Raw genomic sequence first — 13,185 nt, 5'->3', positions numbered from 1 at the left:
GGTGGGATGAAGGAGGTATAGGTGTCACTGTATCATGTCTTTGAGCAATGTTCTTGAGTCTCTGATCCAGTAGTTTCTAAGCAAATGTTCTTTTGTCACAGAAAGAAATCTGGCACCTTGACCTTCTGAGGAGGAAGCATGATGTAGTTGCGAAAGGATTAGGCCACAGAATGGGACAAATCTAGGTGTGAATCCTGGCTCTGCCTACCCATACCCACCCCCCAACACACACACATACACACCAACTAGGGCACAGCCAGGGCGGGCAGGCATGCTTTGGCAATGAGGCCCCTCTGGAGGCCCAGGGTATGAACAGCTGCAAAAGGGGTGTGTGATGTGGAGCTCAGCACCTTTGGAGGTGGGAGGGGGCGGTGGGACAGAGAAGGAAGAAGTCTCAGGGCTCCCAATTGATCAGAAGGAAACTGGGAAGAGGTGGGCAGGCAACAGGCAGACCAGGAAACAAAAGAGGATGACCAGAAAAGAGTCCCAGAGCAGAACATGTAGAAAAGAAGACTGTGGAAAGAGCAAGAGGTCAAACAGGATGTGGCAACCAAACAGAACAGGAAGGGAGACAGAGCAGAAAAAGGAGTGAAGGAAACAGAAAAGAGAGCAGGATGAGTTGGGAAGGATATGAGAAACGTAGGAGAGAGGGGAGCCAGGAAGAGGACATCAGAGGACCTCAGAACTCAGTAAAGAACCTCAGATGAGTGGAGGGAATCAGGGGCCCCCCTGGCCTGTGATCTTGGGGAAGTCACTGAACTGTTCAGAAACGAAATTTCCTTATCTGTTTCGTGGGGCTAAGAGTACCTTCAGCATAGGCTAACGGTGAGGACTCATTCACTTAATAACTGTTTGTTGAGCGTCTACTATGTGCTAAGAAGAGATCAGAGTAGTGCTCAAAAAAGAGATGGGCCCACTCTCACAGTCAGTTTTGTGAACTAACTCACATAAAGCTCTTGGCATGAGGTGTAGCACATAGTAAGCTCTCAGTAAATGGTAGCTACTATCATTTTACCCTCGTTCTCCGTAGGAAGACTGCCCTTCCCCTGGCGTTAATGACCTATGTCCCTCTTTATCTTTATCGGTTTCCTAAAAGTAGGGGATGAGACTCTCTGTGTTATCCACATTCTCTCTAGAAGCCAGCCCCCTGGTAACCAGCAGCATTGGCAAATGGCTCTCTGCACTGGGGCCTGGGGCCTGGGTCTGTGTGGGGACAAAGCCAACTGCATCCAACCTGTGTCCTTTGCTCGTTAGCCATCACTGGGTCAAGTGGCCACAGATAAGGCTTGAGTTTAAATTCCAAATGCCTGGGAAACACACTGTCCCCAGAAAGCCTCTCTCTGGGCATACAGCATATGGTGACTTCTCTCAGGGGACTCCCAAGCCCAGGCGAGGCCACTCAGGCTCTTCATTTACACTGTATCATGACTAACTCAGAGCCCTGTGCTTCATCCTTCATCCTGGTCCATCCCTAAACAGTTCAGACTGCTCTTCTGGACAGGGTAGTAGCACAACAAGAAGAATCCTTTCCCCCTTTCCTCTTCTCAAGAAAGATCTAAACAGTTCTCCCAAGCCACCAGCAGAAAACTCTCATTTTCCTTTTCCATCCCAGAAGAACAAAAACTGGATTAGGACTCATTAGTTGGTTAAAAGTTGTTCTTTGTTTATCAACATTAGGTGGCAACATTATGTGCCTGTCAGTTACCTGATTGAATCCCTGTGACAACCCTGTGAGGTAGGAGCCATTATCTCCATTTTACAGATGAGACAACTGAGGCCCAGGAAGGCTCGGGCACTCACCCATGGCCACATAGCTAGTGAGTAGCATTGTGAGGATGCAAGCCTACATCTGACGCCAAAGCCCCATGCTCTTTTCTCTATATGGTGCCAAGTACATTCAGTGACTGTACGTATGTATCTCTCAGGCCGGACACTTTGCCGGGTGGCCGAGCCCTGGGGCAGCATGGCCTTTGCTAGCCTGCCATAAGCTGCTGTGAGGAGCCCTCTTCTCTCCTTTTGGGCTAGATGCCTTGCTCCTTCATTAGCAGCCTGGAAACCAGGCCGGTCCATACACTGCTCTGGTTTCCCAACCCCAAACACCAAGTTTCCACGTATCCTTAAAGTGGTACCTGGGCTCTCCCGCCACATTACTGGCTGGGTGTCAGATGGAGGAGGCCCTGACATTGTGAAGAGCTCCTGGCTTCTGCTGCTCTCCAATACAACCTCCCTGACTCAGGCGCTCCCATTACAAACTTCAGACGGTTCTACCAAGGCAGAACTTTTGCACTGAGTCTAAACAAAAGCACATTTGTGTGCAAACTCATAACATAAACCTTACAGAGGGCCTTGTGCTCTTCAAAAGCACTTCCACATCCATTTGGCCATCTGGACAATTCTGTGACATGAACTGGGAAGTGACATTATTATTTTTATCATTCCCATTTTACAGATAAGAAAACCAAGGCCCCAAAAAGGCATGGGGACACATCTACGGTAATGCCGTGAGGGATGAGAATTAGGGCTCTGCCTCTGAAGTGGCCTTTAAATAATATCCCAGGGGAGGACTCATTTGTAAGCCCTGCAGAAGTCCCATTTACATGATGGCAATTACTATATTAATCATAAATCTCTGGCAATAATTACTAACGTCTCTCAAACGCTTACTGTGCTGGGCACTGCACTGCATGCTTCATTTCTCACGCATTATTTCAGTGGATACCGTAATCTTCCGAGGGCTAGGTCCCATGATTACCCCTATTTTACAGATGAGGAAACTGGGGCTCAGAAGGCTTAGATGACATATGCGAGGCCACAAATCTAGGAAGTGGTAGACCGGGGACTCAACCCTGGGACTGTCTGATCCCAGAACCACGCTCCACTAGACTAGAGCACCTCTAAAGTTGCGTCCAATATGGAAGCCGCTAGCCACATGGGGCTATTTAACTTTAAATTCATTAAAGTGAAATAAAATTAAAAACTCAGTTCCTTGGTCCCATTAGCTGCACCACAAGTGCTCAATAGCCACATGTGGCTAGTGGCTATCACATTGGACAGCACAGATAGAGGACATTTCTATCACCACAGAAACTTCTATTGGATAGCGCTGGTCTAAACACTTAAGGGTGGTCCTCCTCAGACTTTGGTAAAATGTTATTCATCGAAGGCAGGGTTTCTTAATCTTGACACTATTGACATTTGGGGCTAGAGAATTCTTTGTTGCGGGGGTGGTGGTCGTGCATTGCGGGCCGCCAAGCAGCATCTGGCCTCTACCCACTAGATGTCAGTAGCACACCTTCCCCCTAGTTTTGACAATGGAACAAGTCTTCAGATACTGCCAACCACTGCCTGGGGGAGCAAAATTGCTCCCCACACCTCTGCTGAGAACCTCTGGGTTAAGGTTAGCATATGTATTTGAAGCCATCAAATGGCAAATCTTATCACAACCATACTTTAGCCTCTTGAAAAAAAGCCATTTCACTGAAACTCATTTTTTTCTAGTGAATCACAGTCTACAGTAATTTGCATTGAATGTGTGGGCTTAAAAGCTATTGAAGAGTTCGTGAAAGAGTAAGACCATTTAAAGCAGCAGGACGAGCATGAAGATGACAAGAAGGGATCACTATAATGTACTGTACGATTAGTTCCTCCAATTTGCTCTCCATTAACCATAACTATGAAATTGCCAAGGAAGGGTAAGAAATGAATTGGTTTAAAAAGCTTAAGGAATGTCACGGTAGGAAATCAATTAGGAAACAACAGGCACAATCACATCACATACTGCATCTTGGCTACTAATTTCCAGAAATAACAAAATACTGTGCTATTTGAGAAACTGGTGAAAGAATCCCCCAAATGCTAAAGTTGGCCCAACAGAATATGGGCTTTCAAGCGGTTAAAAAGAAACTAGTATAAACATTCCCATACAAAATGCTGAAATTTGGGTTACTGATGAAATAATATACTTTTCTGCATTTTTCATACATTCCCAAGGACGCTAAATCTCCCTATAACAAATGGAACATTCCTTAGAGAGCTGCTAAAGACGGTATGGAACCTGCCAACTGCATCTTCAGAGAAATCTCTGAAAGCTTTTAAAACCATTCTCTCCTAAATGAATTTTCACAAAGAGTTAAATAGTTTAACGATGTTATAGTCAAAGGAGACAAAGTTTTGGTAAGGTGGTAAATATGGCAAGTAGATTATTCAAGTACTTTCCAGAGAGTCAGTTTCCCCCCACCTCCCCGGTAGAGGCTGAGGGCCCTGGGGTGGCACCTCCTGGGTGAGCACCTGCCACCCCATGGCTCCCGTACCATGCTCATGAAAGGACAGTGCCTCAAGCAGGTGCCACAGGGTGAATGCAGGCTAGAAAAATGCAGTAGCCAGTCTGGGCCCCTTGCCAGGGGAACTGGAGTTAATAGCTTTTCTTCTAAAACGAAGAAGAAGAAGAAGAAGAAGGAGAAGGAGGAGGAGGAGGAGGAGGAGGAGGAGGAGGAGGAGGAGGAGGAGGAGGAGGAGGAGGAGGAGAAGAAGAAGAAGAAGAAGAAGAAGAAGAAGAAAGAAGAAGAAGAAGAAGAAGAAGAAGAAGAAGAAGAAGAAGAAGAAGAAGAAGAAGAAGAAGAAGAAGAAGAAGAAGAAGAAGAAGAAGAAGAAAAGAAAACGGAAGAAGGGAAGGAGAGAAGGAAACAAAGTGCCACAGGGATCTCTAATGACCTCATTAAACACTCTGAATAACAGTGAGAAGTGGAGGCTGGGTCTGAGCTGGCAGCCTGCGTGGCTGCAGCTACATGCACATTTTTGGTGCTTTCTGTTAGTCCATACTTGCCTACCTCAGCTGGAAGGTCAGGTGGAGCCAGGCTTCATGTTCATCAAAGCTCCCTGGGTGCAGGTGGGCCTCGGGTTCAGGAGAACAGATTGCAGGTGGGAGGGGAGATAGCCCTGAAACCATCCATCACTGGAGGGACCTGGTGGTGGGTCTCCTCCAGCATCTGGGTGGAGATACTCGCAGCACATATAACCTATAGCGGACTAGTACCCAGAATATATATAAAGAACTTCAGCAAATCAATGAGTAAAAGCCAGGTAATGCAAAAGAAAAATGGACAAAAGGCTTGTACACCTACTTCACAAAAGAGGAATTCCAAATGGCCAATAAACACATGAAAAGGTGCTCATCCTCACTAGTAATCAGGGAAATGCAAATTAAAACACAATGAGATACCATTTCACATCAGGTAAGGAAAAGTAAAACATTTTAAAATCTGACAATACCAGGTTTTGGTGAGGTTTTGAAATAAAGAGAATTGGTTTTATTTAATAAACAAACAAAAAAAGAAAGAATGCACAGACCCCCTGACTACCAACATCTGGAACTCAGAAAAATTCAATATGTGTGTCCTCTAATCTCAAATAGCAGCCTGTACTGCTTGGGGGCGGGAGGAGGTGGGAAAGGACATCAGGGAAGTTTTGCAGCCAACGGGAGAAGACTGGCACATCAGTTACAATAGTTCTTCTCTGCTCCGGGGTCTGGTGCCTGTGGCAGAAGCGCTCAGCCTCAGCTTCCTGCTTCCTGTTCTTAGAGTAGGAGAAGCTGACCAGCATGATGTGAGGGAACCACCAACCTGCAAACTCCCCCAGATGACCCCTGAGCATCAGAGTGACACAAATGCATCCAGGTCGTATCAAAATGCACATCATCAGAAATAATCCACCCAGGCCCACTAACCTAGCATCCACCAGCCAGTCTGGCCAAGAGCTAGCCCCTGGGCCACAGGATGGCAATGTGTTAGCCAAGGGGAGTCCACAACCTGGGACACCAGAGGCTAGGAGAGGAGGGCAAGGTTCAGGCCCAGAACACCTGGAGCAGGAAGTGGCTGAAATAGGAAAGGGTTGCGACAGAGACAGAGACTGGGGTTGCCAAAACCAAAGTTGCCCTAGCTCATTATTTTTGCCTTGGACTGAATCGATCTCTGCAGCAGCCCAGCGAGGGGCCGCTGTATCCCATGATGCATGCTTTTCATCCTTTGCTCAGAGGATGACTTTTCCTCTTTCCCAGGCTGTACAGCTCTACACCAGAAGACACGGTACCCAGGATTCTAATACTACACATGTCATTGGCTGTGTGACACAAGGAGAATCACTTAACATCTTTGCGGTCCGGTTTCCTCACCCTTAAAATGAAGACATTTTCACCCAGCCCACCATTAAAGGATTTTGTCTGATTAAGACAGTTCTTGGGCTTTTCTTCCATTTCCTCATGTACTTGTACAAAATGGTCTTGCATAATTCAAGACGCCTACTATTTTCTCCCTTCTACCAATAAGCACATTCACTGATCCCTTGATAATTCGCCTGTCACCTGCTGTCATTCTGTATCTATGAAAAGAAGAGAACTTAATAGCTAGTTATCTTAAGCAAGAGCTATATCTAACAAGAACTAGTTCTGAATTTAAACACTGAAACTGGTACCCTAGCAACTCACTTGATTAGAGTGAGGGGCCAGTAGGGCTAGTGGTATGGAGTCAAGCTTACAAGGATATGGATGGCTCTGGACACACTCACTTCCACCACTGGCCAAACAGCTCCAACTCATATCATAAATGTATCCATCTGTATATAAAATCTAGAGTGCAACTGTGATCTGCAGAGGAAACTGTGAACCAATCCTGTGTTTCCACCCAAATTCAACTTTCAAAGCCTACTGGGCTTCCTTGAAAGGATGCATCCCTCCTGAGGTGGCCAAACTGTGATTCTAGGAAATTCCCCTGTGGAGGGTGCTGGGGAGATGGAGGGTGGCAGGAAACCCAAGGCTCACGGTGGGGAGCAGTGAACATTCCAGCAGCCCAATCTCCCTCCTGGCCTTCCTCTCCCACTACCCCTCAAAAAAGCTTATAAAAGGGACCCTAACCCTAATCCTAACGCCACATCAAATAACTGGAAGACTGCATATTGTACAAGTTGGAACAGATTTCGAAAATGAAGACAACTCAGAAAATGTAAGGTGATTTTTCTCCACTCACCCAAATTCTTCTGTTTCCATCCCTCTCACCTACTTCTTCTGGTCTCTCACCCACTTCTTGCCCCAGGCTCACCCATCTGCTCCTGTCCTCCTTTACATTCTGTCCTACTGAGTCTATGCCCCCCACCCCACCTCCTGCAAACCGCTGCTGACTGGGCTGACCACTCCCTAAAAAGGCAAGCTCCTCAAGGGCATCTTAGTTCAGTCAACAACATTCCTTCAACAAACACTGGTGCCAGGCACTGTGCTTGCTTGGTTCCAGGAAAGGAAAGCATAAGTTGCTTCCATGCTCGATGCTCAGCACAAAGCTTGCTACAGAGCAGGTGCACAATATTTTTGAATGTTTACTGAGTCTCCATACCTTCTAGTTCCTGTGAGGGACTCCAAGCCTCTTATTTATAGAAGACTTGACTCTATAAATCTCCTCAAATGCTCTCTTATCATTTCTTATCATCAGCCCAGATTCCATAAATCATCAGATTAGCTCAGGCCTATAATGGTGGCCACAGGAAGAGGCCATTTGGTCCACCGAGTCCCCCTTTTCCACCCCCAAAGACCTCAGGCTCCCCCAGATCTCCTGCATGGAAAGCGACCATTAGGATGAAGGGCCCCTCAGGTATCTGCAAGCAGGAGAATCTAATAGAAGCCAGCACTGAACCCCAGGGAGGAAGCGCTTGCACACTACCTAGGAGCAGTAACGATGCCCTGAGCATCTCCCACTGTCATGGCTGTCACCGCCCTCGTTCTCCCAAAGGCTTCACTATCTACCTCTCTGCCACCTGGTGCTGTGGCGAGTTCCACAGAGAAAGCCTATAATTTCCACAGCATCCATCCGAGGCCATAGGTTGAGGGCACAACAGTGAGCCCGGGATCTGGGGTGATAAGATAGTTGCAAGGACGCTTTTTAAGTTTCAAGAGTCCAGGCCCATTCCTCACCGGAAGAGCGGGAGCGCGCTCTGGTACTGATCTTGAGGAAGCAGCAGAAGCGGCAGCCAGCCTACCCACAGCTCCATGCCTGAACCTCCCGTCTTTGGTGCCTCAAATGGAGTGGCACGAAAAATCACATGGAATACCACTGTGGGCCTGCTGGCCAGAAGCTGCCAGTCCCTGTGCACACAGTGCCTTTCCATGAAGGCAGAGGACTGAAGGGTCAGGGGAACCCATGCAACTCTGGACTGTCACAGACCTGCAGTGAGTGAGGTGAGTTTCTGGCGTGATTCCAGATTGTGATAGTTTAGGGAGAAGAGTGTTAGTTTCGTGAATGAAAATGGAAAATAATTGCACACCCACTAATCAATTACATGACTAAACCCATTTTGCTTCTTCCTGTTGCCACTGCTTGAAATACGCCCACACGACATCTAAAAACACCTCCATGGACGCGTAGCAAGAATAAACTGCTTGGAGCCAACGCCACATCAAATAATTGGGAGACTGTGTATCGCACAGCTTGGAACAGATTTAGAAAATTAAGAGAACTCAGAAAATTTGAGGTGACTTTCTCCACTCACCCAAATTTCCCTGTTTCCATCCCTCTCTCCTCCTCCTTCCCCTCCTCTCTCTCTCCCATTTCTTGGCCAGGCTCCCTGGGACTCAGGTGAGCCAGGCAGGGACGGCGGCAGGAAGGAGAAAGCCTGCAAGCCGGGAGCCTCTGGGTCCAGCCACCCCACCCCGCCCCCTCCGGGCCAGCCTAGTCCTGGAAGCGCCCCGCGCCCGCACCCGCACCCCCGCCGCCGCCTTCCCACGCACGCACACCTGCGCGAGCCCTCCCAAGAGCGTGCCACCCCCACGCGGCAGGCGCGTCGCCGCGAGTTCGAGCCCCGGAGATGGCGCGTTGCGCGCCGCGCGCCCTCGGCAGGCTCGCAGTCGCTCCACTTCGCGGCGTGCGGGAAGAGGTGCCCGCACCGGCGGCCCGCGCTCTGCCACTCTCCACTCCGTGCAGTCCAGCTGCAGCGCTTACTGCGCGCACCACTTACTCTTGAGTCTTCAGGCAGCCGTAAAACCCAGCCATGGTGCCTCCGAGGGAGCCGGAGGCCGGTTACGCGCCCTGGGCTCTGGGGTGCATAGGAGCCCGCGCTGTGGGCCTGCCCTTGGGGCCTGCCGCGTGGGGGCAGCTCTGTACGCAGAACGCCCACACGCAGGCGGCCCCAAACCCACCAGCCAATGCAGTCACCAGCCAGATAAAGTTTCTTCTCGGAGGCCTCTCGCTGTCTTCTGAACTAGGTCCAAAAAGGGCTGAGCTTGTTCCTTACATGGTTAGGAGCTGTTAACCCTCCCTTTTTCCTCTGCCTCCAACTTCCCGCGACCAGGGCATCCTTAGTACAAAATACCAGATGCTCTTTCTTAGTCTCCCTGTATCCCTGCAGGGCTGACGAGTGTGAGGAGTAAGTTGGAGGGGAAGCCCTGAGGAGTTAGAGACTTTGATCCAGGCGGGGAAGGGCACTCAGCAGCTTTGGGAAGGAAATGTAAAGAGGTCGCTTTCTGGCATTTTAGATCTGCAGGCTGAGGGGAGGGAGGAACAGAGGGAGGGAGAGAGAGAGGTGAAGCCCCAAAGGGAATTTAAATAGCAAGGCTGCAAGTATTCCCATCTCAACTTGAACACTATTTTTTGACCCTTTTGTTCTTGTTTAATCTTAAGGAAAACGATTTACTCCCTAAGCAAGTCTGGGGTCACAAACAAAAAGAGCAAGACTGTCTTTAAAGTTGTGCGGTCTCAAGGGATGCCCAGGAGATAAAAGTCCCCACCAAAGGTTGCGTATACACAGCGGATCCCAGTTATAACATGGCTCACCTTACATGGATTCAGAGAGATTGCTGATCAGATTGTGTCTGACCGAAACCAAAATGTCTGGAGAGAGCGCAAAAGTGTGACCTAACTCTGGCTACCTGGAAGGCCAGTAGGGCATCTCTCCCAGTCTCAGTTGGATGAAGGGGTTTTCCCTGCCCTGGCATCTGACACGCAGAGATTTGCAAGATTTTCACTTTTGAAGTGTCTCGTGAAAGCGTGAAAAGCAAAGCAAATGCAGATGCGAGCTTTTGGCTTCTTAAAATTACTGAGTGAAATCAAGGATTTTAAAAGGTCAAGACTTCTCCTCTCCCTGCATTCAGGGAGGTCATTAAGCTCCACAGGACTGGGGCTAATCTGACAGCCTTTCTAAATCCCGCTCCCCTGAATAAAAAGAAAGAAGAAAGCCAGGTCAGAGCCCCTCAGGGGGTTTTGGCCCATTTGTAGCACAGGGCCTGCCTTCTCCTTCAGTCTGCAGTGGGCAACACCCTGCTTCTGGAATTTCATTGGGTGAGTAGACTTGGGCCTCTGGAGCAGGGGAGTGCATGGAACTCTCTCAGCATAACTGACCAAGGACTAGATTTATATTGTGGATACTGAATACTGACCTGTGGCTAAAATTTCTAGATAGAATTCCTTTTTAGCCAGAATTTGTGGTCAGTTCTCTATTATTCATATGTAGCTTACCCCCTTAGTGGATTTTCTGCTCTTGTGTTTTCATCAAAGAATGACTTCTGGGGTAACTACCCCAGTTGTAATGTCAGTGGTGGTTGGGAAAGACCAATTTTAATATTAGCCAGAGAAGAAGCTAATTAGGGAGGCAAATCTGTGTCGTTCCCATCCCACCCAAATAGAACACACTCCAAAAGCCATGGAATTTGGTTTTTTGATTCTGCATGCTTTGTGATTATTTGGCCAACTCCTTTCTTCCATTGCTATGAATAATTAGGAGTAGAGGGTCCACAGAAAACCCATCCTGTAATTCCCAGACCGCGCCAATGGCTCCTTCTGCTGAACTCTCACAGAACTTGCCGTTTGTGTTCTGGAGTCGGAGCTGGGTTCACATCCTGACGCTGGCTAAGTTTCTGAGGTGTGATAACTGTATTGGCATTTTGTGGGAAAATGTCTTTGTTCTTAGGAGATACATACCGAAGTATTTAGAGGTGAAGTAGAATGATGTCTGCAATGTATGCTCAAATAGTTCAGAAAAAATGTGTAGGGGTGTGTGTGTATGGAGACAGAGACAGAGAGAGGAAATGATAAAGCAGAATGTGGTAAAACGTTAACAGTTGGTGAATCTACGTGAAGCATATGAATATTATACTATTCCTTCAACTTTCCTGTAGCTTTGAAGTGTCTTCAAAATTAAAAGGACAAAATCTTAGCTCTGCCTGCCTCTATCAAATGTGTAGCAGCAAATTATTTACTCTTTGCAAATCTGAGTTCCCTCAGCTCTAAAATGGAGATATTAATAGAACCTACCCCATAGGGTTGTTAAGAGGATTAAAATGAGATAAATATAATGCGCAGAGCATGGTGCCCATACCTTAGAAAGTTCTCAATAACTGAGTGGAATTGCTATTATCATGCCATTGTCATCTAACATTCGGTTATATGCGGTTTTTTTTATTGTTCTTAAGGTGTTTCAAATGCATATATCCTATCTACTTCACTTTGATTTTAAGCCTTCAGAGGGTAAGACGCATTTCTTACCTTTTTCTTCTTGTATCTACCATAGTAGTGGGCACAGCACTTTGTGAATCATAGATAGTGAACAGAATGCCTTGTTGAGTTGACTTTGAGGTCACTGTTCTGTGGGATCTGTGGTCACCCATAACATTGACTTGAAAATGATCACATGCCCAAAGGCATGTTGTTTATGGCAGACCAGTAGAAGAGAATGTTAGCACTGCATGGTGGGAGCTGGGTAGGAAGACAAGACTACAAAAACAACTATTTGGGGGAATAGTTTTTCTTAATTCTTAAAATTGAAGGTGGATACCTTCATGCAAATTCAGACTTTTGGGAAAAGCATCACCTTTTGCATACATTCCATTACTTGGCTTTCAGGATAGGGATGGCCTCTACTAAGCAAGGTGGGCACATCCTTAGGGTGCCAGGCCAATAAGGCAGATTTCCTGGGGTAGCACAGTACACCTGCTCCCTCCCAACAAAAGGGGGTGCAAACACTGCAAGTGACTGCCCCAGTTCTTGGATAAATGTCTCCATTGCTTTTGGAGGGAATCTGAGCTTCCTGGCTCTAATCAATGATTCCAGTGAGTCTAAAACATGCAGGGTAAATTCAGCTGAAACGTTCAGGACTGACTTTAAAACCATGCCAAGACTTTTAAACATCTGGCTCTTGAAAAAAAAAATCAGTAATCACTAGAGCCTGAAATAGAGAATGGTGAGACTCACTCACTTCTGAGCGAATGCAAACCATTCCAGAAGGTTCCTCCAGTCCCTGTGGCTTGTGGCTTCTGTCTCCCTCCTTTCCCTTTCCCTCTCCCCTCAGCCTACCTCCTGAGGCTCACTGTATGAGTTCCCACTAAAGGCTGGCAAAGAAATGGTGGGTTTAGGGGTTAGGAATGAGAAACACAAAGCAGTTTAGTGTCTGAATCCATGTGGCCCTGCTGATCACAGCATCCCAAATGGAGTGACATCTCAGAAAGCCTGGGAGGATAAGCTAGAGAGCTGACTTATGGCTTCTATGGATTCATTCATCCAGACAACGCAGAGCGCCTTCAGCAAATCTGCCCTCACAACACCCCAGGCAGTCTAGGGGCAAGTGAGATTTGAGAACTAAAGACCAACAGAGCCAGAGCTATGTCTAAGTGAGCTGGACTGGAGGAAACTACACTTGGTGGGGCAAAGACCTCCCAAAGTCCCCAGCATGTTTAAACAGGTCAAATCTGATGCAAATTCACATTCAGGGCAGAGGAGGTAGGAATGGGGAGGGGAAAGCCAATAAGATACTATGGTGGGAGTGGGGGGAGGAAAGGATGCCTCCCCGGGATTGGAGGGCTGAAAGGGAGGAATGCTTATATAACGATGCTTATAAAGCCATTGGCTGATGGTAGACCACAGTCCTGACTGCTTCTTCCTTCAGATCCTCGTCCCACTTTCCCTCCCCCCTCCCCTTCCTACTTCTCCTCCTCTTCCCCCTCTTCCTCCTCCTCCTCCTCTATGAGACAATTCTTCAGAGTCATTGATCATCTCCTTCTGCCTCGAAACCTCGGAGGGGACAACCAAGAAAGTCACCATCACTTGCCACGCTCCAGGCTTGTTCTCATGGAGGAGGAGAGCAGCCAGATCTGGAGGAAATCTGTATTCTATAGAATGTTTAGAATGTAGTTTTATTAATTTCAGGCTCTGTATCCAATAA

The 13,185-nt window shown here is 47.6% G+C and overlaps 1 protein-coding gene across 9 annotated transcripts in view; it reads right to left on the bottom strand.

Annotated features, from left to right (window-relative positions):
* The window catches only part of KIAA1210 (KIAA1210 ortholog), a 73,209-nt gene extending 63,990 nt beyond the window's left edge, over positions 1 to 9,219 (bottom strand). For 8 of the 9 annotated variants that reach the window (XM_057719199.1, XM_057719200.1, XM_057719204.1 and 5 more), the window contains exon 1: positions 8,992 to 9,219. In XM_057719199.1, the coding sequence (XP_057575182.1) occupies positions 8,992 to 9,026 (35 nt within the window). In that variant the 5' untranslated portion in view covers positions 9,027 to 9,219. The remainder of the gene's footprint in view (positions 1 to 8,991) is intronic. The other variant, XM_057719206.1, reaches the window with a different exon arrangement.
* Between the last annotated feature and the right edge of the window lie 3,966 nt (positions 9,220 to 13,185).

This window comes from Hippopotamus amphibius, chromosome X, assembly GCF_030028045.1.
Source record: "Hippopotamus amphibius kiboko isolate mHipAmp2 chromosome X, mHipAmp2.hap2, whole genome shotgun sequence".
In the NCBI taxonomy this organism is placed as follows: Eukaryota; Metazoa; Chordata; class Mammalia; order Artiodactyla; family Hippopotamidae; genus Hippopotamus; species Hippopotamus amphibius.
Note: the sequence above shows the minus strand (reverse complement) of the source record. Positions and strands in the feature narration are given on the sequence as shown.